General features: G+C 32.8%; 1 protein-coding gene across 3 annotated transcripts in view; it reads left to right on the top strand.

Moving 5' to 3' along the window:
• PTPRQ (protein tyrosine phosphatase receptor type Q) overlaps positions 1-26,976 on the top strand; it is a 242,317-nt gene that overhangs the window by 157,048 nt on the left and 58,293 nt on the right. For all 3 annotated transcript variants that reach the window (XM_024347962.3, XM_024347960.3, XM_024347961.3), the window contains exons 27-32: positions 10,404-10,525; positions 15,789-15,975; positions 18,944-19,188; positions 21,554-21,620; positions 24,726-24,884; positions 25,492-25,714. In XM_024347962.3, the coding sequence (XP_024203730.3) occupies positions 10,404-10,525; positions 15,789-15,975; positions 18,944-19,188; positions 21,554-21,620; positions 24,726-24,884; positions 25,492-25,714 (1,003 nt within the window). The remainder of the gene's footprint in view (positions 1-10,403; positions 10,526-15,788; positions 15,976-18,943; positions 19,189-21,553; positions 21,621-24,725; positions 24,885-25,491; positions 25,715-26,976) is intronic.

The following is a 26,976-nucleotide window of genomic DNA, read 5'->3' on the forward strand; positions in this document are numbered from 1 at the left end:
TCAAACTAGTTATCTAGAAATCATTGTTAGTTCTTTTTACCTACTCTCATCCCCCACGAGGCAAAACCTGAGTCCTATTGTATTTACCTTCTAAATATCTCTTGTATTTGTTTATTTTTCTTTTCAAGTGTCTCTAAATCCAGACTTTTACATTTATCTCTTAGATAATTACAAAAGAGATCTAAATGGTCTTTCTGCTCTCATTTTCTACCATTCACCTGAACTCAGCATTTCAATACACCTGCCTGACCATGAATTTCCTCTGTTGAAAATCTTTGATCATTTTCTACATGCCTGCATGTTAAAACTATGCCCATTAGTAAGTTCTACAAGGTCACTTATGATTTGGTTTATATTTCTCACACATGCACTGTTCTTTCTCCTTTATGATCCAGAATCTTTGCTATTCTTTCTTATTGTCCTTTCTTTCCTCCTCTTCTGGTGACCAGCTTTGTTTTCGCTATGTTTTTAAGTATCTCTTTTGAGAAACCTTTCAGAAATCCTTATTTCCAGTCCCACTTCCCAAAATTTGTTTCTCAACAAGTGAGCATATTACATCATAGTTATTTCTCTCTCTTTCTTTAGTGGGGCTTTGAGTTCCTTAAAAGCATAAATAGCCAGCCGAGCATGTCTTATGTACCTTTCTGTCCCCTGTGCCTACTTTTAATCTAAGATTTTTTATGAATATGGAAGAAAGGCATTTGACTTTAATGTTAAAGTGTTACAGTGTCAAAATTCTCCATATTTTAAAATAGTTCATGCTGATTTTTTTAAATTTTTTTGGTCTAACGCTTGTCTTTCAAATGCTTGCATTGTTATTGCCAAAATTAAAATTCTCTTGGCCAGTTGCTTTTCATGTTTGATATATTCAGCTTCTTTTATTTCACAAAACCAGTATATATTTATTATTATTATTATACTTTAAGTTTTAGGGTACATGTGCACAATGTGCAGGTTAGTTACATATGTATACATGTGCCATGCTGGTGTGCTGCACCCATTAACTCATCATTTAGCATTAGGTATATCTCCTAAAGCTATCCCTCCCCCTCCCCCCACCCCACAACAGTCCCCAGAGTGTGATGTTCCCCTTCCTGTGTCCATGTGTTCGCATTGTTCAATTCCCACCTATGAGAGAGAATATGCGGTGTTTGAAAACCAGTATATTTTATATTGTTGATCATTTTGTGATTTTCCTTTTCATTAATTAACATAAGAAATATAAATTATTGCATATAGGAAATATTTGTATTGCATGTAAGAAATATGAATTATTGCATATAGAAAGGAAATAATTATTGCATTTAGAAATATTTCAAACAGTGAAGGAAAATAATAAATGTCCATTTCAGAATAGATTGGAGAAGCATTAAAAATATCTAAATGATTAACTGAGATAATTAGCTGGTAATAAGTATGTATAGTGAGACAGAGTTATAATAGATTGATGGTCCATGAAAGAACAAAGGGGAAGAACAATGTTTAAATTTAGAGTGCTAAGTGTGATTACAAAGAGGAGATATATGGGTGAAATCATAATTTAAAGGAAATGATAGAAAGCATATAACATTAAAGTATCTAATAAAGTATTCAACTATATATTTAATGTCAAAAGACCTTATGCTAGATTATGATGCAAATTTTCTAGAATTTAAATAAAAATACTTGTTTTTGAAATTCTATTTACATAAGCAAGTAGAAAGTTGTAGCAAAATCACTAAAAATCAAACAAAGAAAAGTGTAAAGATTATCACTGTTTTTTTTTTTTAAATCATCAATATTTTAGAAAGTCTGATTTTCATAAAGGAAAAAGGGGAGGAAATTTTCTCCCCATTAATAGCTTAGCTGTATTTTATCTTTTTAAACTTCAAATGAATTCTCCTATTTTCTCTAAGATCTCAGACTAAATTTCACGTTGAATTGAATTAACTTTTACTCTTCTGAGAATCTTCTTTCTGTTCATTCAACAAGAAGTGTAAAGTAGGTGTAATACATTGTGAATTTTTGTTTTAACCTCAGTTCTAAGTTCTAGCTCAGCATTAGGCCCTAGGTCAGCAAAATTTCAGCTCCTATTTCTTCTGCATTTACCAAGAAAGAATTCTGATTTAACTATGAAAATTCCAAACTATAGAAAAATCCTGGGATTACTATGCATGGTGTCTTGGTCACTTTTTGTTCATGCCTAGTAAATCAATTGAGATCCATAGGCTGCACAGTTAAGAATATTAGCAATGACTTACCTTACTGGGTGTTTGCTATGTGCTGGTACTATTCTAAGTACTTAAAACATTGATTCATTCATAAGTCTTTATTTCTAGCACAGAGTCTGCACTCTTAGATCTTGACTAGGACTTGAGCAAAGCCTCAGGGTAGTAGAAAAGTACCAAGAGATGGAGAGGTACTAACTGATATGACATAGAGAAGCTATCCAACTGTCCAATCATCTCCCAAAACAAATTGAGTGAGAATTTTGACACGCACCTCAAAATTATACTTTTGAGGTTTCTGATACCCTTGATTTTCATTTTTCTTTAATGATATCCTAGATATTTTTTACCCCAATTATGCCTGCATACAAATGAACAGGAGAAGAAAATAGGAAGATTTATCCTGGCCCTAAGACTCCAGTATGACGATGGCCTTACCTGAATTATTCCAGGTTGTTCCAATGCAGAGCTTCATGGTAGCATGAAAATGGTGATATTTTATGCTCTAATGGAACACACTGACCTGTTGTTCTAAAAACTTTGGGAATTGGAGGAAGTGAGTAGGGAGAACCCTCTTCATAGTTTATCCAGAATTAAAATAGAATGAAAGATAGGAGGAGACCAGTCTGTGGAATATTTGATGGCTTGATACATTTCCATGTTGATTACCAGCTCCCAAACTTCCTTTACATCTACTTCCCTAGTCTTCACAGAAGGAGTAATTCAATCCCCTTTTCCAATCCACTCTTATTTCTAAGAGTTGTAATCATTGGTCATCTAATCTGAAGAGCAGTGTCACTATTTTTTCAAATGGCATGTCGACATTATAGAGCAGTGAGTCTTAAACTTGAACTACAGTCATTACAACCACCTGGAGGACTGTTAATTGCTAAGCCCCACACTCACGGTTTTTGATTCAGTAAGTCTGGGGTAGTGCCTCAGAAACTGCTTTTCTATGGCTTCCCCAGTGATGTTGATGCTGCTGGCCTGGAGACACATTTTGAGGACCACTGTTGTAGAAAGTTGTTTTATAAACATGATGCTATTCTCAGAAAATATGTATTCTCTGATTCCAAAGTAATAGTAGTAATTAGAATATTTTCATTCTTACCTGGCATGTCCAGTATTGAAACTGAGAGGTTTTCTTTCTATTTTGTATTTTTTTTCTAGCTTAAGCCAGTCTGAAATTAGTCAGAAAATAACTCATTTAAGCATCAGATAAGATGATCATACAGTGAGTTCTAATACTATGAACATCCATGAATCATTCTTAGTATTCATGAATCTAATCTGACAAATTCTTAGGCTTGCTGTATTTGTAACACTATTGTGCTATACCCTCTGCAGCACCACCTTGCGGTTAGGACATCTAATTAGAAAACACACTTAACATCTCATAAAATGATAGGAAATATTTCCTACACCGACAGTGGTGTTGCGTTTTGGTCAGCGAAATCACTGGGCTCTAGGAAAACATCCAAACTACAAAAGGATAGCCAGTTATCAAAGTGTTTTAACCAGTGGACAGGAATATGTCCTGAGATACTCTTGCTGTGTGGAAATAAGATGAATCCAATTGCAAAGCTTCTTCAGGGCCCTTGATGCCCTGAATTGCTTAAGACACAGGAATCCACCAGCGAGTTGGATTTCTTCTAGTCCTGAGAGACATCTAACAGTCAGTGCTAATTTGTCCAGGTGTGCTGAGTCAAAGTCGACTTGTAGTCCTTGAAGTTGTTAATATTTGTATAGCTGAGAAAGGACAGAGCCCTTCACTTAGTGATGACAGTCACTAGAAATCTGGTGGCCTAGTGCACCAAATTCTGAAACTAAAACACCCTGAGTGGTAGGCCCTTTTAATAAACTTTATACTGAACTTAAATTCAAATAATTGTGCAGACAATTTAAATTGCAGGTATATAGAGCTGAAGTTTTCTGTTTTGTAAGTTGATGTTAAACCATATATTCATTTATGTTTATTCTTTTAGGAAAGTAATCATAACGAGGTACACTAAAAACCATAGAGTATTTTCTAGAATATTTTCCACTGTTAAGTTAGACTTACAGGGATCTGCAGATGGCAAAGTTACAAATAAGTCTTTGAATGTGCTTATTTTAAAAGTATAGTATCAGGCACAATAAAACTTGTTGATTCTTAAACAAAGTGGCATGGATGGGGGCATTCAAATTTTTATATGGACTAGGCAAAATGATGGTCTATCCAGACTCACCTTTGAGCTAACACACTCAGCATCAAGACACAGATGGATGGGAAAGATGACCCTGACCCACATAAGACCCACATTCCTGTGCAAGGATAGAAGCATGATAATCAGGAAATGATGGTTGTTAGTTACAGAAAATGCATTATGGTGAAAACCAGGGGGAAAGTGCTTATGAGAGGAAGTGATTGGATTATGGGGAATGAGAGAATAAGGATAGATCATTCCTACTGAGTAAATTGCTGTGATTTATAAGAGAAAGGGTATAGTGATATCTTGGCCCATTACTGACTAGATTCATTTCACAAACAATCCTAAATCAGAATGTGACAGTTTATGGGGAGACAAACAAAGCTCCCAACGATGCTTATAAGTTACTAAGCTTTTAAACTGGCATATTTTCAACTCCTCATACTTTTGCCACCATCAGCTCCATTTATTTTTGTAGCTGACATTCATAAATGTAATTCTGTAGCCACCCTTATGTGACACTAGTAATAGTTTACTATATGCTGTGATAAAAGGGAAAATGCTGGATATATTTTATTATATGTTTTGGGAATTTTGTTAAATTTCATAAGAAAGATACCTAAAATAATTTTATATGTATTTAAGTATATTATAATACTGTACAATACTAAAATAATTAAGTGCTGTTTTATAATAGATGGGCATTTTGGTGTTCTAAATATTTCTCTTAAATTACCTATGAATTAATCAAACAGTTACCTTTCATTGCTCCAGACAGGTGAAACACATATTGTTATATATTATATATTAATATATATTCAGTTATATAAGTTTACTTTTATTTTTCAGTTTGGATTTAGGAGCTCTAATCCTTCAAGAATACAAGTTGACAAAATACATTCTGAAGGAAATTTTTGGCAAAGGATTCAACACAGAAAACTTGTGTAACAAGACAGGCAATTTTATCAAGAACTTTACTGAAAATGCAAACATTGTTTACAGTGATTGTTTCTTTTAAAAAAGGAAGAAAGAAGGGAAAACGATTTTGGGAAAAGTTCAAGAAATGGCATTAAAGCATAGCTCAGCAAGGGGCTAAATACCTTGCTTTTTTATAATGATTGATCAGTGCAAGGAAATTAAAATATTTAGTAGTATAGGTGATTATATGTGTTGTCATGAATGATCTTTGAATGTCATTTTTCTCTTACCTCTGCTTGGGGTCAGACACTCCCTGATGAGGGATTTGATAGCTAGTATTAAAGGAATGATTGCAGGGTTGACATTTTATTGTGAAAGAAGAGAAGTTGAAAGCAAAGCGCTATATTTCTTTCTGAGCTGGCATACAGACACACTCACAAGCCAGAGTTTTCCTTGGGAAAACTTTGCACTTTGTCCTCAAATGAGACCCAAAGAAGCCATTATAGAGCAGAGATACAGAAATTTTTCCAGATACAAGCTACCGCAGAAAAATCTCACAACTTTCTTAGCCGCAGAAAATTCTCAATACACTTTTCATGATGTCTGGGCAATGATAATGTGCCACTCTACTTGCTTGCTAGAATGAGTTAGGTTGAAAAGTATAGTCCCAACAGCATCGAGTAGTATATGTTACAGAGGTACATGAATCAAATAGATGTTGGAGATGATCTTTCCTTTTTGATGTAATTAATTTTAGCCCATCTTTCTGGTATGAGTTAGATACCAAGGATCACAGTCTATCACAGCCCCTTCTACTTCATGGCGTTTGTCTTTTTGTTCACAATAGCCATCCTAACAAAAGAAGACATTAACGCTGGTCTTAACGGCCTTACATTTTCTGGCCCCCATTTCCTCTCGGATTCTCTCATTCCAACTCAACTGGGCTTCAGCTTCACTGTGGTCCTTGTTATTCTTAGGACATACCAGGCGAAATCCTGCCTCAGGGTCTTCACGCTGGCCATTCTCCTCCTGGACACTCTTTGTCCAAACAGCCAAACAGTATTCCCTTACCTCCTTCAAATATTTGTTTAAATGTTATCTGCTTAGTGAGGCATGTGCTGACCACTATATTTAAAATAGTAACACCCTAAGCATCTTCATGCCAATGACCTTGTCTCATTTTTCACCATGGTACATAATACTTCCTAACATGGTATATAATTTACTTGTGTATTATATATTCATTTATTTATATTTTTCTAATATATATTATTTGTCTCTCTCCATTAAAATGGAAGTTCCATGGTCTTTGTCTCTTTGGTTCTCTTCTATATTTCCAGCACTTCCAAAGTGCTTGGCATGCCTTAGGTGTTCAGTAAACTGTTGCTAAATGAAAAAGGTTAAACAGTAGAAGCTTTATGGATGGATCCAAAGCTACCTTGATCACCTGTATGAGCTTTTTGTCCTCTTAGTGCCTAGCACATAGTAAGTACTTAATAAATATTTATTCATTCAATGAATGCATAAATTTATTCTCAAGGCCAACTAAACATTTGGTTATAATAAAGACAAGGGGACTCTAAAATATTTTCCTGTTTTATACCACTTGAAATGTGTGGCCGATCAGAAAATTGTTTCTCTCCACACTGGTTCTTACAGAGCTGGAAGTCAAATTTTTCAAATAACATTAATAATAAGGGAGCCTTAATACATTTATACAGAGGTCATATCCCATCCCCTTTTATAGAGTCAGAGGCAGAAGAGAGGCCATTGAAACCCACAAAGCATCTTATATTTATATTTTTCAAAGCAATTAATTATGCTGATGGCAGGAGACCTCTTATAGCTCTCATCTGTTATGTATAATTACCTAAATGAATTAGGCTACAATTTGAGGCGGTTTTCCTAGGACCATAAAGCTAGCAGTAAAAAGAATGAAAATGTCTGTTTATGCAGGGTATGTGTATGATTCCTTGATACCTTAGTTGTTGCAGAAACTGTGTACCCAATTCTGTCTTCATCATTAGCATCTCTTAGCTCATCAAATCGAATCCTGGAGCATTCTTTCTTTACCCTCTCCCCTGGATGTTTTCTTGGCAATATAAAACTGGATCTTTGAGTACGGGGTGTCAATGTTCAGATTATTGTACAGTTTTCAGAAGTACAAATAGGAAGAGTATCTTTGTCACTCCAAAGGTATTTGTTCACTGAAAGTTCCTTAAATGTATTTTCTAGATTCCTGTATAGTTACATTCAAGTACTATTATTAAAATATGTCAATGCTATTATTAAAATATTTTTGGATTGAGTTGTGCACCTAAATTCCATAGACATAATGTTATATGCCTATGAAATATATTCTAAATATCAATTACTTATTCACAGTTTAAAGATTGTCACCACTATTAATCTCTTAGTCTGTTTTGTGTTGCTATAAGAAAGTATCAGAGACTTGGTAATTTGTAAGAATAGACATTTGTTTTCTTATAGTTCTGGAAGCTGGGAGGTCCAAGATGAAGGTGTAGACAGATTTGCTTATCTGGTGAGGGTTGCACCCTCTGGAGGGGAGGAACGCGTGTCCTCACACAGTGGAAAGCAGAAGGGCAAGCTATCCAAATGCTTAGTGAAGCCTGTCTTATAAGGACCTTAATCCCATTCACCATGGGAGGTATTCTCATGACGTAATCACCTCTTATAGGCCCCACCTCTTCATACCATCACATTGGCCATTGTATTTCAACATCTAAATTTTGGAGGGGACATGTTCAAATGATAGTAACATCTTATAGCTCTCTAGTATTGAAATAAACCTTTTGACTCTCTTCAGAGCATGTGATTCACTTGAACCAGATATACTGCCCATATTTATACCATCCCAACTTGCAAGAAATTATCTGCAATTTAAAAACAAAGACAAAAACTTTCTCCATTCTGATCCTATTTGCTTCATTCCAAGCTCATCTTTCCATTTGCCAGATAGGCCTCTCAGACTTCTGGAGGTTCTCAAACTCAATGAATATGAATCCAAATTTGTCATCTCCTACCATAGTCTTACCCCACCAAAATCAGTGTATGTTCCTGAATGTGCTGCTGTGAACTGCCAAAATTCACTAATATTAATGCATGAGTTAGCTTTTACTACTTTCTCTGTCTCAATTTGCACCCACATCAAATTATTCCGAGTTCTTTTTATTAATCTTTCTATAGTGACTCTAGGTTTCATCTCCTTCTATCTATCCCTTCTGTCACTATTCTTATTTAGGATCTCATGTTTTACTTGGCCTTTTGGAAAGAGCTTATCTACACTCAGTGTTTTTCAAATAACTTAACTTTTTCATAGTTACCTGAGTTGTCTTCCTAAATCAATGGAAAAATAATTCTTTTCTCAAAAACCTCAGCAGAATCCCACTATTTAAAGAATAAACTCCAAATTCTTTAACGTAACAATCAGATACTCTCTAGCTTAATTCCTAAATTACTACTTGGGCTTGTACATTTTTATTCCTCCATAAATACTGGTCTCTCTGTGATAGTTCTGTTTCTTGGATTTAGGGATTCTAAATCTTTTTTTGTACCATGAATCCCTTTGGAAATCTGGTGAAGTTTATTGACTCCTTCCTAGAGTAATTTATTTTTTACTTGTAAAATAATAACATTACCAAGATAAGCAATTCTACAGCAATACAACTCTATCTGTCTGTGGGTCCTGTTGTTTATGTCTTTGTGGCTTTTCTATGATCCTCCCCTTATCACAGAAGTGCCCCTAACCCTGCTCTATCCTTCTCATCTATCAAAGACTAGTGCAATTCCCACCTTCACTGTGCATCTTTACCTTGCAACCCTGCCCCATCTGTATCATCACTTTGCTCTCTCATTGTAGATTATATGTTATTTATTTCTATTTATCCCTTATCTTTATCTTTTATGATACTTTGGTAATTGACAACAATGTGGCAAATACTGAACTAGCCACTTTTACATACTTTGTTTTCATAATTTCTTTTAAAGCACTATAAAATATTCATATGATGGGGAAACTGAGGTCCAAACATTTTGGTGTTTCACCAAGATCATACAACTTGTATTCTTGCTAGATTATGAGTTATTTGAGGAAAGGAATATTTTATCTTCCTGATTATATCTTCTCCGGATCTGTGGGATAGTACTTTTTCAATAATGTTTGCCCATATGTATTTAAAAATTGAAAATATTGGGAAATACTTATCTCTCAATATTTAATATCATTAGAATTGACTAGGGGCCCCAGGAGGACAGAGGTGTGTGCAGCAGTGTTCTTAGGTTAATGTCTGTGTGAAATTAACTGTGGCTAAATCTTTCCCTGCATACTATTATCTCTCCTAATTCCCAGTGGCTTCACAAATTGAAATTGTACACATAAGGATTTTAAACAGAAACATTTTTAAGATATTGTCTCTTGTTTTGCGTTACTGAAAAAATAACAAAGTAGGACAAATTAAGAAAGTAGAACAAATTAAAGAATTTAATTGGAGTCATAAGGAATTCAAGAAATATTTGAAGATTGCATTTCTAATAATAGATCAGAACAATTGAATAACCATTTCATATTCTCCACCCTCAGTGAAAACAATAAAATCAACTCAATTTACATTTGTAAAACAATATATGTATACTTTCATTATACCAGTTTTAATTTTCAGCTGTGCTTCTCTATCTCTCTGTAGTCAAATACTACGTTTCTGCAAGGGTTTTCTTAAAACAGCATTGCTAGGTTAACTGTTTTAAAAGAAAAATATTTATTTGCTTAAAAAGGTTTACTTTAGCAATAGTAATGCTTTCCTTTCAAAATATTATTTCAAGTTTTAAAATAATGAACTTATGATTTTAATTAATTAAGTTTTCACGTGGAAGTTGTTCATCTAGAGTAACTAATTTTAAAGAATTGGATCTTTTTATTTGGTAATGCCTTTAGCACTCTGTGAAATAGAAATTAATGTAAAATTAAAATTAATTTATTATGACTATCCATTTTTCATGGTCTTTTCTATTATTGTGCTGTAGCAAGTACTAATTCTAATGTAGCTAGATAATTAATTTTCTATTGTCATAGCTCCAGATGGTCCTCCTGAAAATGTTCATGTAGTAGCAACATCACCTTTTAGCATCAGCATAAGCTGGAGTGAACCTGCTGTCATTACTGGACCAACATGTTATCTGATTGATGTCAAATCGGTAAGGCATGTCTTACCTTCTGTAAAAGTCAGTATAAAATGGTTAATAATACAAGATTTGGAACCAGACTATTTGAATTTGAATTTTGGCTCTGTTAGACAGTAGGAAAATTACTTTACTTGTTTGTGTTTCAATGTCTACATCTGTAAAGATTAATAATAGTAAACAGGGTATGAGGACTGAATCAGTTAACATGCATAAAGAACTTGGAACATTCCCTGAGATATGGTAAATGCTCAATAAATATAAAATATTAGCAACATTATTATTATATGTTTTATCAGTGTATAGAATGTGTATATATATGTATGTATATATACACACATACAAGTGGTTAAATTGGTAGTAATACAAATATCTGGTTTACAGTACGGTAGAAAGTGATTCATAATACAAAATGAGAAGAGAGAAGGCATTAGGAGAAATATCTTCCAGATAAAATAACATCAGAGCTAAGTCTTGAAAAATAAGTGAAGCAGAACATAAAAGGTAAATGGGAATAGGGGTGTAAAAAAGTAAGCCTCATTCAAGAAAAATCAAGTCTTTTGGCAATCTCAGGCCATAGCATTAAAAAAATAAGTTCTAAGAGATGAGGCTAGATCCAGAGGCTGACTATACAACAAGTTACAGAGTTAGGGTTTTATGTTAAGGGCAGTGGGGTGCCAGTTGGTGATACAGATTTCTACTGTATAACATAGGCATGGTTGCAGTGTAGAGGATAGATTGAGAGCAGTATGGGGGGTGTAAAATCAGGCAAGGAGACAGGAAACTATAAAAGGGCAAGGAAAAAGAACAGAGGAAATGTAGCAAGAGAACAGAATGAAAAATAATCTAAACCTATAGAATTTGGTGAAAAATCAACTAACTCATGATGGTGAGTGAGTAGGATAATTAAGGATGATTGTAAGTTATATGACAGAAGATTATGAGGAGGAACAGATCTGTAGAGGAAAGGAATGAGTTCAGTATTAGACACACTGAATTTGAAATACGTGGCAGTCCTCCAGGTCAATACAACCATTGGCAGTATTAAATATGGATCTGGAGCTCAGGAGAGAAATTCTGGATTTGCAGATTTGGGTAATGTTAGTATTTAGAAGATAGTCAAAATTATAGGAGTGAATGAGATTCACTATGGAATGTGCAAAGTAAGATGACAACCTAAGGACAGCACCCTGGGGACTATCAACACTTAAATAAGAGGCCACTGAAGAGACTGAATGGGAGTAGATAGCCATTTGGATGGAAATCCAGGTATGAAAGTCAAACGCTTCATATAAGATAGGATGCTCAATGATGTCAATAATGCAGAACTGTTAGCCAGAATAAAGACTGGAAGTATTTCCTTTGCACCCTGCTTGGGTTTTGCTGGGCCTGATGAACACAGTTTTCTAATAGCATCTTATGCATTAAATTGGATAGCATAGTGATTTCTCCTCCTTTCTCTCTGTCTCTTGACCAACTTTATAATTTTATTATGTCTTTGTAGTATTCCTTAAATGGAGATATAATGCTTCTATCTCAAAAGACCTGTCATCATTAAAATAAAATTGAAAGAATTGTTGATGTATTTGTTCTCCAATTCAGTCTCTATTTTCTGTTCCTTTTGTAGAGCATATTTGTGAAGATTTTAGTATGTAATTAGCCAAAAATAATTAGCATGAATGATGAATGCCCTGGGAATATGCATTAAAAACAAATTATAAAATGATAAAGCTTTACTCTGTCAAATGAAAGGCACTTTATTAATGAAAATAGTTCTCCCTTGGAAATTCTGCTTAAAGGAACAAAAAAAAAACATATTAAGAAGTGATTTTGTAATCTCATTCTTGTAGCCTTCTTGCTGAGTTTCAAAGTGAGCAAGGGAAAGAGGGTAGAATGGGAAGATAACAAATATTTTAATTGCTTATTTTCTACAAGTTACATGTTCATCTCTTCCTATTCATTATCTTATTATATGTTATCCAGCAATATTTTCATATAAACATTATTACCTTCATTTTGTATAAAAGAAATCTAAGGAACAGAGACGGTGAATAACTTCTCACAGAGCTAAGACTTGGCTAAAACTAACAGATCAACAATGGTTTGACAGGAGAAAGGGAAGGTCATTAAATAACAAATAAAATTTGCCAACATAAATATAGCCTCACCAAAACTCCTTTAGATCAACAATAGCAAGAACAGATTCAGACAGAACCTAGTAATTCACAATTTCTTTAGGATTCTTGGAATTAAGTAGAGGTATTTCCTTCCTTCCTTCCTTCCTTCCTTCCTTCCTTCCTTCCTCCCTCCCTCCCTCCCTTACTTCCTTCCCTTCCTTCCTTCCTTCCCTTCCTTCCTTCCTTCCTTCCTCACACATTTTAAAATACTTCCAATGTACCAGAACTGTACTAGGTGCTGGATATGTAGAAGTGAACAACTCTGATAAAGCACTTCTGCAGCTCATTTCATTAATATGTAGTTATCAACATTCAAGAATCACTGGTTCCCAGACTAAGGAAGAATACATAGCATTGCACTTGGGACTTATTGTGCAGCCTGTCTTCTACAAAATACTAGCCACACCGATAAAACTCTTAACTTTAAAAGTGTAAACAAAAATTGTCAATCTTAATAAAATGTAAATATCATCCTAGATGATTCTGCTGGAAATTAATGCATTTAGGATCATTTTCATTGTTCCTTTTACTCTTTTACTGAACAAATTGTTATGAGTAGCTTCTGTGCATCAAGACAAGGATGAAAAACATAAAGCTCTGCTGTCAAGTAGCTCACACCCTAGTGGTACACACTGGAATAGAAACAGCTAATTATAGAGTTTGAGGTATGAAGTTTTGTGGGGAATATAAGGTAACAAAGTAATTAAAGTTCCTGTTATGGGAGGCATAGAAGATAAAGGAGACTTCATAGAGCAGGTTAAATATATTCTAGGACTTGACGAATGAATAGGGGTACGCAAGATGGGAAAGGGTGGAGGAGGGGTAGGAAGAGAAAAAAAATAGGAAGTGGGGCAGGAAGAGGAGAACCAGAGTCTAATTGCTGATAATGAATATAAAGTAACACTTCAAAAATGATGAAAGACATTTTATAATAATAGATTATCAAGTACAATATGAGCAAACAAACTTGGAATTGATTGAAGGAAAATGAGTCAAAAAGATGTGATTTCAGTCCTGGGTAAGTGGACAAGTAATAGCTAACAACAACAAAGGTGTAGTAGGTTTAATAAAGAAAGGTAATGATGATCTTTTGTACTGCCAAATTTGAGGACCGAGAATTCCTTTCAAATTTTGTTAAATACTTTTAAAGATATAATATATGCGTGCCATGTCATATTTTGCAGCTTGATATTTGTTATCTATTGTTTTAATGGAAGGCATTGGAAGAGTATAATTTATAAATTATACTTATAAATTATAAATAGTTAAATTTATAACATCAAACCCAGTGACCTTGTGGAAGTGTAGAATGCTATGGACTCTTGAAAGACCTGGGCTCAAATCCTTCCTCTGCTACTAAGTAACCCTGAGGAAGTCACCTCACCTCTATAAAATCAGAATTCAAATAGCTATAAAAGACAAGTGACATGAACCAGTAGTCAAAGTGAAGCCAATTGAGTGGGGCTCCAATGAATGGGACCCAGGCCCCTTTACAGAGGTCAATAGTTACCCATCTCTGCACCTCTCAATAATATTTTTTCAGCATGGAATTAAGCCTAGTCTTAAGGAAAATTACAAAAAGCATATTTTTATGTGATATTCAAATGTTAACAACTAGTTAAATACACATTTTCTGCCAGTGGCATATATTCCTGATCAATAGGATTTCTACGCTGATTTGTTTTTCTTCCATTTTCGAGAAGTGGGGCATTTCTGTCCACTGCTCTGTCTTAAGGTGGGAATGATCTATTTGACTGTATGCAACGATAGTATTATTTATATCATCCTTTTACTATGTTTCTTTTTTTTTCTTTTTTTATAGCAACATCTTTTTTAAAAAAAATTGAGTTAATTTTATTTACATTACCTCAGCAAACATCTCTATAAATGAGTTTCCAGGACAACATTTACAATATAGTTATACCATATGCAAATCAATAAGTGTGTTTCGCCATATTATCAATAAAATATGTTCTTAGCAAAGAGCATTAAAAGAATACATTGAACCAACCAACCAAACAAAAAATATTTCAAAGTTATAAGGGAGGGTCAAGTTGAAAATGGACTTAATAGTGTTCACTGTGTATAAAACCTGGTTTTAAGTGTTTCAATTAAGATACCTGAAAGTAGTATGTATGATAGGATTTTGAATTTTCTCATGGTTATCTTGGGAAAAGCCCTTCTACTTAGTGCTAGCAAGTGTAGTTATGTTTAATATCTGGAGTGAATAGGCCAGAACCTCCATAAAGGACAGACTATGTTTGAACAAATCATATAGCTACATTTCATATGCCTAAAGACACTCATTTATGCACATTAATAATTATGACATCCACAATTAATTACTATCCAGTGCTATGCATAGTGCTAAATCAGAGTTTTTCAAACTGCAGCCATCATCAGAATTTTTAAATGAGGTGGAATAAAGTTAAAAAGAGCAGAAAATATCAAAGTGTACTTCAGAAAGATGGTGTATTTCTGAAAAATGTGTTACAGTCATAAGATACGTATATATTTTATATCTATCAGTCTTATTTTCTGAATTATGTTACAAAGAGTGTTTCCTTTTGTGGGTAATGGTGAAAAAATATTGAAATCTATGTGCCAACTACTTTAGACTTGTCCTTTCTAAATCTCAGTGAAACACTGTAAATAGTTGTTATTAGCCCAATTTTACATGCATTGAAAGACTAGACTGTGCAGGTGGTTTCTCAAATACTACAGGAGCTATAAGTGGCCAATTTGGGATTTGAGCCCTGTGTGATTAGGTACCAAAACCTCTATGCTTTCTTCTACAAAATATTGGAGTCAAAAGTGGAGTTTCATTGACTGCAAAGATGATTTTTGCTTATTTATTTAATGGGTTGGTTAATCACGGTTGGCTGGTTTGGCTTTTTTCTTTTACTTTCAACTATTAAAATAATTAATAATTAGTAAGCTGTTATAATAGCACTTTAGATTTCCCAGAGCAATCTGATTGTAAAATAAATAAATACAAATTTGGCTAGATAAATACATCTCACGTAGCTTTGTATTATTATGTTTTGGTGACTCAGATTTCAAGTGCTGCTTCCTTAATTTTTACTTATATTTTCCTATAGGTAGATAATGATGAATTTAATATTTCCTTCATCAAGTCAAATGAAGAAAATAAAACCATAGAAATTAAAGATTTAGAAATATTCACAAGGTATTCTGTAGTGATCACTGCATTTACTGGGAACATTAGTGCTGCATATGTAGAAGGGAAGTCAAGTGCTGAAATGATTGTTACTACTTTAGAATCAGGTAAGGAGAATTTCTCAACCTTGCTAAAAATTGACTGAGATTTAGCTGGCTTTCTTACAGTTCATCATACTCCACCAAAAAAGGATATGTGTTATGAGAAGTTTTTAAAGCATATAAACAAAAAAATTAGTGACTCTCTGCAACTGACAAAAAGGAAGATTTCTATTTATATTTTTGAGGTAAAGAGGAGTTATGTAGAATATTCAATCCTTGTAAATACAGCAACAATTAAAGGTATCCGCTGTATTTCTTTGCACTTATTTAATCTGCTAATTGTTTCAGAAATTAAGTAAGCTTGCCTAAGAGATAATATTTCCAACTGTCTATATCCAATAACACTTCAACTAAAATTCTATTTCAATTATTTCTGTCCCATTATTTGAATGAATATTAAACTTGTAATACTCTGTGAGTATTAAATAATCTGGAATTCGAAAGTAGAATCCAGCTCACATTTATCACAGCTGTTGTCTTCCCTTAGTCAAGTAATATATGTCTTATTATATAACTCTTTGATAAATGTCAGAATACATACAGATTTCCTCAAGTTCTTATGAACAGGGTCTGAATGAATAATAAGATTGTAACCAATAAGAAATAAATTTGGAAATCAACATCCCAGAACTTGCTTGCCCCATCCTCCTTCAGACTCCTGATGTTCTTTGCCACCAGATATATCATTGGAAAAAGCAGATGAAGGGATATGTTGCTATAGTTTATTTGTTGCTATCTGTAAGGTAAGTATAGGAGGTAAAATTTTTTTACAGCTAGTTTTTTTCATTACATTATATTCTCTATGCATTTTGTCTGTAAACTTATGGTTCTAAATTAAAAGGTAAATTTTATCATCAGCATCCTAAAATTCCATTTGTTCCTATTTGTCTGCCAAGTATCACAGGTATCTATTTTCTGATTATGCTTTTTACTTCTCAATCCCTCCTACCTGTGAGGAAAGATATGATGAATGTACTCACATTTATACCATAAAGCATTGTTTGTCAAATCTTAATGTGCTATCTGTTTCAAGGATATCACAATTTAATACATTTTTACTAAATCTCTTAAGAGTAGAATTTTACGTGTATAACCAAAAATCTGGGGACTAGGAAATTTTTTACAACATTGAGAGAATTCCTTGGTTTATCTGACTTAAAATCACATCCTAAATTTAGAGAAACATCTCATAAGAAAATATATTTATGACACAGCATAAAAACGTGTAGTAACAAATGCAAAAATATCTCTCTTGAACCAATTTAACCTTTATTTTAGCTTTGCATTTTTCCATTTAAAATGAAATATTTGGCACAATAGTACGTTTATCTGCTTCTCTCTCTTTTATTCTTTGCTGTTAATTTATTTACATTTTTTGCAAGATAATGAAGCTTGAATATCTGAACTGTTGACAGCCAAATATTACATTTCTTCATGGAAATTCTTTACTTAGTATGGAAGGATATAACTATTTCAAGTTGATCAAAATAGATATAGTTATTCAATCAGTCACTTATATAAAGAACACTAATTTTGTTATGCATCAAGAAGTAGCTCCTTTATTCATAAAATAACTTTTATCCTCATGCATATTTTAATAATGTATTGATGCTTAGCTTGTCATATTTTAAGCTGTTATTTATCTAAAATAAACTAAAATATTTATACTATATAAAGAACTCTTAAAACCCAACAATTTAAAAAAATCCAATTAGAAAATTGGCAGAAGACATGAACAGACATTTCACCACAAAGGAGACATTGTTGGTAAAACAAACAAACAAACAAAAAATGACAACATAAGTTTTCAATACCATTAGCCATTCGGAAAATGCAAATTAAAACCACAATAAGATATTATTGTCTATGTACTAGAACAGATAAGATAATAATTTAAAATATGGCGATGATACCCAATGCTGGCAAGGGATGCAGAAAGACTGGACCTCTCATACATTGCTAGTAGGAATGTAAAATGGAATAGCCACAATGGAAAATAATTTTGCAGCCACTTATAAAACTAAACATGAAATTACTGTGTGACCCAGTAGTCACACTCTTGGGCACTGATCACAGAGAATTGAAAAATTATGCTCACACAAACATCTGTCATCAAGATTGATTGCAGTTTTATTAGTAATAATGAAAACGGGAAACAACCCAAATGTTTTTCCATGATTAAACAAACTCTGCTACATCCACAAAATGGAACACTACTCGGCAATAAAAAGAAGAATGTACTATTAATACATGTAGTATCCACCTTGATGGACCTCAAGGCCATTGTGCTATTGTCATTTTCAAAATGACAAAACTATACAGAGGAAGAGTTATTAGTGTTGTGAAGAAGCATATACTGCAAATAAAAGAGGATACTAGGAGAGAGTTTCTTTAGGGTGATGTAATAGTTTTATATCTTGTTTATGGTGGTGGTTAAAGGAATCTATACAGAAGACAAAATTGCATAAAAGTATAACAAAACATGGAAAGTGGTGAAATTGGGATAAAGTCTGTAGCATTAACAGTATTGTACCAATATCAGTTTCCTGTTTTCATATTAAACTCCAGTTACATAAGATGTTACCAGTGGGGAAAACTGGGAGAAAGTTAAATGGTATGTCCTGTTTTTGCCACTTCTTTTGACTCTAAATTGTCATGCCATTGCACTCCAGTCAGGGTGACAAAGGGAGACCCTGTCTCGAAAACAAACAAAAGATTAAAATGTCATAGAAACACATTCTGCATAAAAATAAGTGCATATAAAACAAACAAACTGGATCACCATTATGGTTGCTGTGAATTACAGATGTCAATGATTCTATAATGCGTCAGTCATTTTGCTAGTTTTTGCAGTTTATATGGTTTAATTTGTGGAATACTCTTTAAAAACAGAAGTTCAAAGCAAATAAATTTATGTGGAGATAAAAAGGAATACAATATTTTAAAAAATTAATTGTTAAATATTTTATTTTAGCCCCAAAGGACCCACCTAACAACATGACATTTCAGAAGATACCAGATGAAGTTACAAAATTTCAATTAACGTTCCTTCCTCCTTCTCAACCTAATGGAAATATCCAAGTATATCAAGCTCTGGTTTACCGAGAAGATGATCCTACTGCTGTCCAGATTCACAACCTCAGTATTATACAGAAAACCAACACATTCGTCATTGCAGTGCTAGAAGGACTAAAAGGTGGACATACATACAATATCAGTGTAAGAATCCGTAGCTTCAGTTAATTACCCAAATGACAATGTCAGTTTATGAACTTGGCATTTAAAAATATTGCAGTTTGTGTACACATGACATTTCCCATATCTTTTTGTGAGATTGTTTGACATCTCAACAAAAATAAATTTTGAGAACGGAAATTACCTATTTTCTGCTATAATACAAGTACTATTAAATTAAAATATGTAAATAACCAAGAAGTTTGCACAATAATAATAGAAACTCAGACATAAAAGAGAAAGAAAATGCACATTAAAAGTAAAAGAACAGTGATATATAAAGAGATAACTCTGCCTAAAAAAAAAGCTATGTGATTATGAATTTAAAATGGAAAAGCAAATTTTAAGGGCAAAAGACAGAAATAATTGTTTACCTGTTTAAAATTCTCATGCATTTTAACCAAGTATTACTAAAAGCTAATAGCATTTTATGTCTTAATTCTAAATTCCCTATATTTGGACAGAAATGTATGCATGAGTTCATATACACACACAGAGACATATACAGACACAATTTGTTTTATTCCTTGCCTACTTTTAGATCATCTTGAAATTTTCAAATAAAATTATATGGTTCAGAAAAATCATCTTCTAAGAAACAGAATTTACTCTAAATCTTCAAGTAGTTTGGTAATCTGCCTACCAACTCTTGATTAATATCAATGTAATTATCAGGTCATTGATAATAATTTGTATATGTATATGTGTATAAAATGATTATATTTACTACTTCTCTCACTCACTTTGACTTTATATCTTTATAAAATAAATCTTTTTGGGATTCTTTTTGCATGTCCCATTAAATGGACCACCATTGTGAAAGATCGATTAGAGGGAAGACGGTGACTAAGAGAATAAAGTAACCTGGGTTCAAATACTGGCGTCTGTGCCAGGGCAGCTTTATCAAATCTGAGCCCAGATTTCTTATGTGAAAAATTGGTAATAGGAATAATAACTTCTTTATAGGATATTTGTGAGGATTAAATATTCATAGTTATGGTAGGTAGTGAATGGTACATATATTTTGGCTATCGGAAGAGAGAAAATAGGAACCAAAAATGTGCAACTAATTAATAATTTTTAAAAATCCTGTTTGCAGACTGCAATTTGCAGTATCCTTAAAACCTTGAAGTTTGTTAGGATGTATAACTTTAGCACCTGTATTGACCTACTGAATCAAAATCTGCATATTTGCATTTAACAAGGTGTGCAAATGACTTCTTTGCACACTGCAATTTCAGAGGCAGTGCCCAAATTTTCACTTATTATTTCACTTAAATGTTAGATTCTACCATAAAGAAATAAAAATAATGGACCATACTATAACATACGTTTTTTATTTTTAATACTTTTTTTTGAATTTACAAACTCAAATATTTTCTCTAGGCATTTTCAAGCCACATTTTATGGTCTTGGTTTATTTATCATATCTACCACATGTATATTGTAATATTAACTCAATAAAAACATTTTAAAAGTATCTAGAGTGTGGGAGGGTGGGCCACTAATATATAAAACAAATTAAGTAATTCCAATAAACATTTCGTATACTGAATTGGGTTTATCGAGTACAATGAAATAAGCCAAGAATATAGTCTTTGTTTAATATAGCAAGATAAAGTGAAGAAAAGAAGATTCTCTGTCTACAGCTTCCTTAGCACAAAGGTAATTGAAAGGATTCACGTTTGTGTAAATCACCCTCTGTGTATACAAACAGAAATGTTTTATGTGTATATGCTGCATTATGCAGGTTATAGCGTCAGATACTTTGGGGCAGGGGTGAAGAAGGGCATAAAGGCCATCTTTCAGGGGAATGATTTAATACAGGAAAACTGGGAGGCTGAAAGAATAGGATTTCATCTTAGAAAGGGAAAAAAAGAGGCTCTTGAATATGGATTTACAGAAGGCCAGAATTACCTAGCTACAGAGAGAAGGAACAGATGTTAGAGTAGATGAAGGGAGAGCGTAGATACAGTGGCTGTAGTGCTCTGTTCTTCCTACATTCACATTAAAATCATGGTCAGTCCAGGTCTCAGTGATAGGGCTGTTTAGATCACTCAGCCTTTGTTCTCAGCGTTTAGTACCAGAACATCAATTTTTAGAAATACTTCATTGTTAATGTTCTTCCTACACATATTATATTCAAGTGCAAGAAAATACAATTAATAGACTATATGCAGTTGTTTTTTAAAGAATTATTTAAAATTACATGTAACCATAATCAGTTTTATATATATATATCTATGTATATACGTACATATATAGATACATGCATACATATATATATATATACACACACACATACATAAGCAATTACTTGAAAATAGTAACAAATATTTCTTTGTTTTAGGTTTACGCAGTCAATAGTGCTGGTGCAGGTCCAAAAGTTCCGATGAGAATAACCATGGATATCAAAGGTACATACATGAGCTACCTTCCTATGAAATGCTATTAATCAGTGATTATAATTTAAATTCCATACTTGAAATAAGGATGTAGACAAGACTTTAAGTGATAAATATGCATATATTAAGCACATACTAAGTAAAAATGTGTGGTTATTAGAAGCTATAGTTAAAAACGTTTAAATGATGATGTGAATTACCATGTTAAATAAGGAGAATGTCTTTATTTTATATTTCTTTAATATATTTTATATTTCTAAGTTTAAATTTTTAAAGACAAATTTTATAGTCCATTATTTTATGTTTTTTTAAATGTTATCGAAAAGAAAGTGTTTAAATTGCCTATCATTAGACTTTGACTAGGTCTAATTAGATTATTAGATTGTTTGACTGATTTTTATTTTGGAAGTGAGATTCTTTCAGTTAATCAAATAGTGTTTTTTGAACTACCATGTAGGTTGGTTTATGATTCTGACAGTAAAGTAAATCTATCAATTCATGATTCTGGCAAGTATTTTTTATAGAAAATATAACTAAAATTTGGGTCATCCTTTCAAAATAAAACAAACAAACCATGAAACCCAAAAAAGATGATTAAGAGGAATTTAGGGCCATTCAAATGATCACGGTGCCCTCTCTTCTTGAGAGTGAAAACCAGCAGGTAATAATTATGCCATCTCTCTAAAAATGTGCAATAAAACCTTCAGAGAGGTTTTAAAAACAGAAGTGGATGGACTTTTAGTAGAATTCTACCTGATATGTCTCTTTCTAAAGCAAAAAGTAACTTTTTTCAGTCTTTGGCAAATACAGCAGAGCACAGTGATTAAAGGTGACAGCATTAGGCTGGGTTTAGGGTCAAACTGCTGGATTGAATCATGGATTAGCCACTTGATATCTATTTGACTTTGAGAAAGTTTCTTAACCTCTATAGGCCTAAAAAATGGAGATAATACTAGTTCCTATCTCAAAGTTACTAACTTTGAGGATTAAAAGAGAATCTGAAAAAACCCTTAAGACCCCTGCCTGGAAACATGTACTATTAAGAATAAAAAATATTCACTGTTAGACGAAACTGATAAGTTTTATCTTTTTGTCAATGGATTATTTATATAATTGTGATACTCTTTATAAGTGTTTGATTTAAATTGATAAATTATTTACTTTGGGATGTACAAATGCATAAAGTCTTAAAAACATCAATTATTTCACAAAATGACTTCACAAAGAATAGCATGAGTCATACCTTTTTAATTTCTCTTTGTTATTCAGTGGCAGACGTGTAGGTGTACAGATAGCAATACATGCATCACTTTTATGCTTTAGTAAAACTTCCCATTTCAGATGCTATTCCCATCCCCATGCCAGGTTGGTTAATCTTGACTTTTACTCCTTACCTAAGGCAGGCAGACTTACGACTTCTAGTCTAGAGAAGATATATGAACAATGTCTTAGTGGTGGGATCCTAGAGAAATTATGTTTTCTCTACTAATACACATTATTTTATTAATGATGTGGAATATTCAATTGGTAGTAGTCTCATGAAATTTGCATTTGACAGATATTATGAAGTTGGATAGTAATGTCCAATGCTGGATTCCTCTAACTGGAAATCTTTTCCTGGGGACTCCCCAGTGGCCTTGCTGAGAGTCTCAGAGCTACCTGAAACCTGAGCCTCTTCCTACTGAATCCTGCCTTTCATCTTCCCTTTTACAGGTGTCATACCTGTGATCTGTGGCACTTACTCCTTCCCTCTGTCCCTTAATTCTTCACAGATAATTCCCCCAAAAAACCTCTTACACATCCAGTCTCATTTTAGCCTTTATTTCTCTTAGTACCCAAACTGATACACTGAGTAAGAAATTTGCATTTGAATCTGATGCTCAAAAAAGAGTGAACTACAGAACCGAGTCAAAAAAATTTGATTCAAATGTTGATAGTTATCTTTGATAACTGTATGACATAAGCTCTTTTCCCTATCTACAAAATGAAAACAATGTTGATAATCCTGTGGGATTACTGAGAAGCTTTTTAAAAGAGATTCTTAAAAATATGGAAATTGAAATTTGGTTAAGTAACTTACTGATGCTCAAGCACTACATTTAAACACACACACACACACACACACACACACACACACAGTGAGCTATAAGACCAAATGAAACAAGCAGAGCTTCTATACATATATTTTGGAGATATTTGTATGCGTTGATGACAAATTATGAATTATCATGGCTCTTCTAGAAGTTATTCTGGTAATCTGTTAAGGTTAAAAGTACATATATCTTTTGTTCTAGAAATTCTGCTCTTAGGAATCTATTTCATAGAGACAAAAAGATCAGTAAATAAAGCTCATTGTAAAACAAGGCTAATTATTGTAACACATGTTTAAAAACTGGAGGAAAAGTGAATTCCCATCACCAGATGAACGGTTGAATAAATATGATGCAGCTGCACCATGATATATAATATAGTCATTAAGAAGAATGAGTTAGTGCTGTACCTGGTCACTTGGAAACATTTAACCAAGTTATATTTAAGCAAAAAAAGCAATATGAGGGGTAATTATAATACATACTAGAGCCTCGTTAGAAAAAGCAAACAGTGAGAAGAGTGTGTTGTGCATGACTATTTATGTATTTTTATATGATTATGTGAACATGGAAAAAAATATGGGATGCTATCATCTAGATGTTTAGCATGGGTTAACTGTGGGAGGGGTGCTAGTATGACTAGAACAGAAATTAGTAAACCAGCTAAAAGAAGCAAAAGAAACTACACTAAAATTATAGTAAAAAGTAAATATGTTTATGCATTTATAAAAAATATATATGAGTGAGAGCATATATAAATTGAATTTTTAATATGCAAAGAGGAGTCAGGTGCCCGAAAATCACACCTGGGCTCTATTATCTCAGGAAAGTCTCAAATATATAATTATGCTTTCAGGAGATAATAATTGCTAAATGTCTGCTGTCTCCAAGCACAATTCTCTATAATTTGTTATTTATGTTTGTCATCACTTTATCTGTAAATTAACTGCATGAAAGGAGAAAGATTTTTTCTTTTGTTGTTGAAACAATAACATCAATTGCAGTGATATTTCTTCTTTGTTTATAGCTCCAGCACAACCAAAAACCAAACCAACCCCTATTTATGATGCCACAGGAAAACTGCTTGTGACTTCAACAACAATTACAATCAGAATGCCAATATGTTACTACAGTGATGATCATGGACCAATAAAAAATGTACAAGTGCTTGTGACAGAAACAGGAGGTATCATCACATGTCAATTTATCTTGTTAAATTGTGGAGTGTAGATTACTGAGTGCTAAAAAGAATTTAGTTCAGATTAAGATTGACTCCCAGTTATCACACACCTCTTGAGATTAATAGATTGTCAATATTATTATTAATGATACCAATCATTTCTTTGTAAATAAATCAATCATTTATTTTATTTCTAAAACTTTTATAAATGTCATTTATTTATACCAATTATTTATTCTTATTTACCTATCAAGAAAGGCACAGTTAAAATATGTGATTTATTAATTCCATATACTAGTAGATAAACATGTTTTGATTTTGGTAAGATGGAATCTTGATAGCTTCTTTGGAGGGGTGAACAAGTGAGTTACTCTTGATTGAGGGATGCTCTTTCTCTACCTGATAAATCATCCTTTATAACAGTTCCTGTAGATTCACATGTAACAGAGAAGAACAGGGTTACCTGCCCATACAGGTGGATCACTTGAATTATCTCTGGTGACTGATGTTGCATCCAGATTCCCCTTATACAATTATAAAAACACTATTTATAATTGTAAAAATATATTCATATGTTACTTGGAATTATTGTTCTCTTTGTTTCTGAAAACAGCTCAGCATGATGGAAATGTAACAAAGTGGTATGATGCATATTTTAATAAAGCAAGGCCATATTTTACAAATGAAGGCTTTCCTAACCCTCCATGTACAGAAGGAAAGACAAAGTTTAGTGGCAATGAAGAAATCTACATCATAGGTGCTGATAATGCATGCATGATTCCCGGCAATGAAGACAAAATTTGCAATGGACCACTGAAACCAAAAAAGCAATACTTGTAAGTATAGGTTATATCTACCATGCATTCTGTTAGCAAGCTAGTTAGTATCTTTCATCCATCCATCTGCCTGTCCTTTCATCTTTCCAATAAGCACTGGATGTCCGCCACGTATAGTGACCTGATTTTTCTGGCACTAGGAATAGAAAGATAAACTGAAAATTATTCTTACATTCCATAAACATACAGTATTATAGGGGAAGCAGGCAACCCTAAGAGTAATTATGATTTGATATAAGTTACATAAAGACCATATGAAAAATGTGCTATTGGAGAACATAGGTATATAGGAGAATTTAATTCTTTCTGTAGAGGACAATGTGACTAATGTGTTTTTCACTTATTATTTTACCATCCATGCTGATGTACAGGATTTTTGAAACACTATCCTATCCTTTGATTTAACAGTGGCTTCCCTTTATGTCACTCATAACAATAACTCTCTGCTTTTTATCTCATGAATGAGTGATAGAAATATTTAATACCGCCTTTAATATTTGGCTTTTTGTAGCCCCTAAAAATCCAACATTTTAAAATCAATTTGATATTTTGGCTGTATTAAATTATTTGCTAAATTGATTGTTTTCCTTTTGAATTGATTATGTTATTTTTGTATTGTAAGACTACAATTTTTAAAAGAATCATCTTATCCTTGTGTGATTTTCAAAATATAATTTTTACTAGTAATTTTTTAAATGCAGGTGCTTTCATTTGTGCCTGTTAGTTAAAACATTATCAAATTCTTTACAAATATCCTAAGCCAAGTTAACATTGGAAAAATTAGAGAAATTAGGCAAATAAAAATAATGCTTTATCATCTCTATTAAATGCAATTACTTTGGTTCAAATTCTAGGTTATTGCCTGAATATCTATACACATATGATAGTTATAAAAATGATATACTACCAAGTATCATGTTTATTCATATTTATAGTTTATTTATTTTGCATATTTGTTCCTGAAACAGACTCTTCATATAACAAATAAAATCATAAGAATTTTATAATGGTAGAGGTTCAATCATGTATTGCAACGTATTGGTTTTATGTTTTTAAATGCCCTTGTGCCTTTATTTTTAAATTAAGTAAATTTCAATTGTCTCTGAGGATCTTAGATTCTTTTTGTAATTTTTAAGCTTGATCTTCTTCTGTATCCTTTACTTCAAATGCTATGGAAGCAAAAAAGTATACAAATGCAACTGTGCACACACAGAAATAACAAACATTTTCTTAATGTGTTTATATGTGAACAAGACAAGTTC

The sequence above is a fragment of the Pan troglodytes genome, chromosome 10, assembly GCF_028858775.2.
Source record: "Pan troglodytes isolate AG18354 chromosome 10, NHGRI_mPanTro3-v2.0_pri, whole genome shotgun sequence".
Taxonomy (NCBI): Eukaryota; Metazoa; Chordata; class Mammalia; order Primates; family Hominidae; genus Pan; species Pan troglodytes.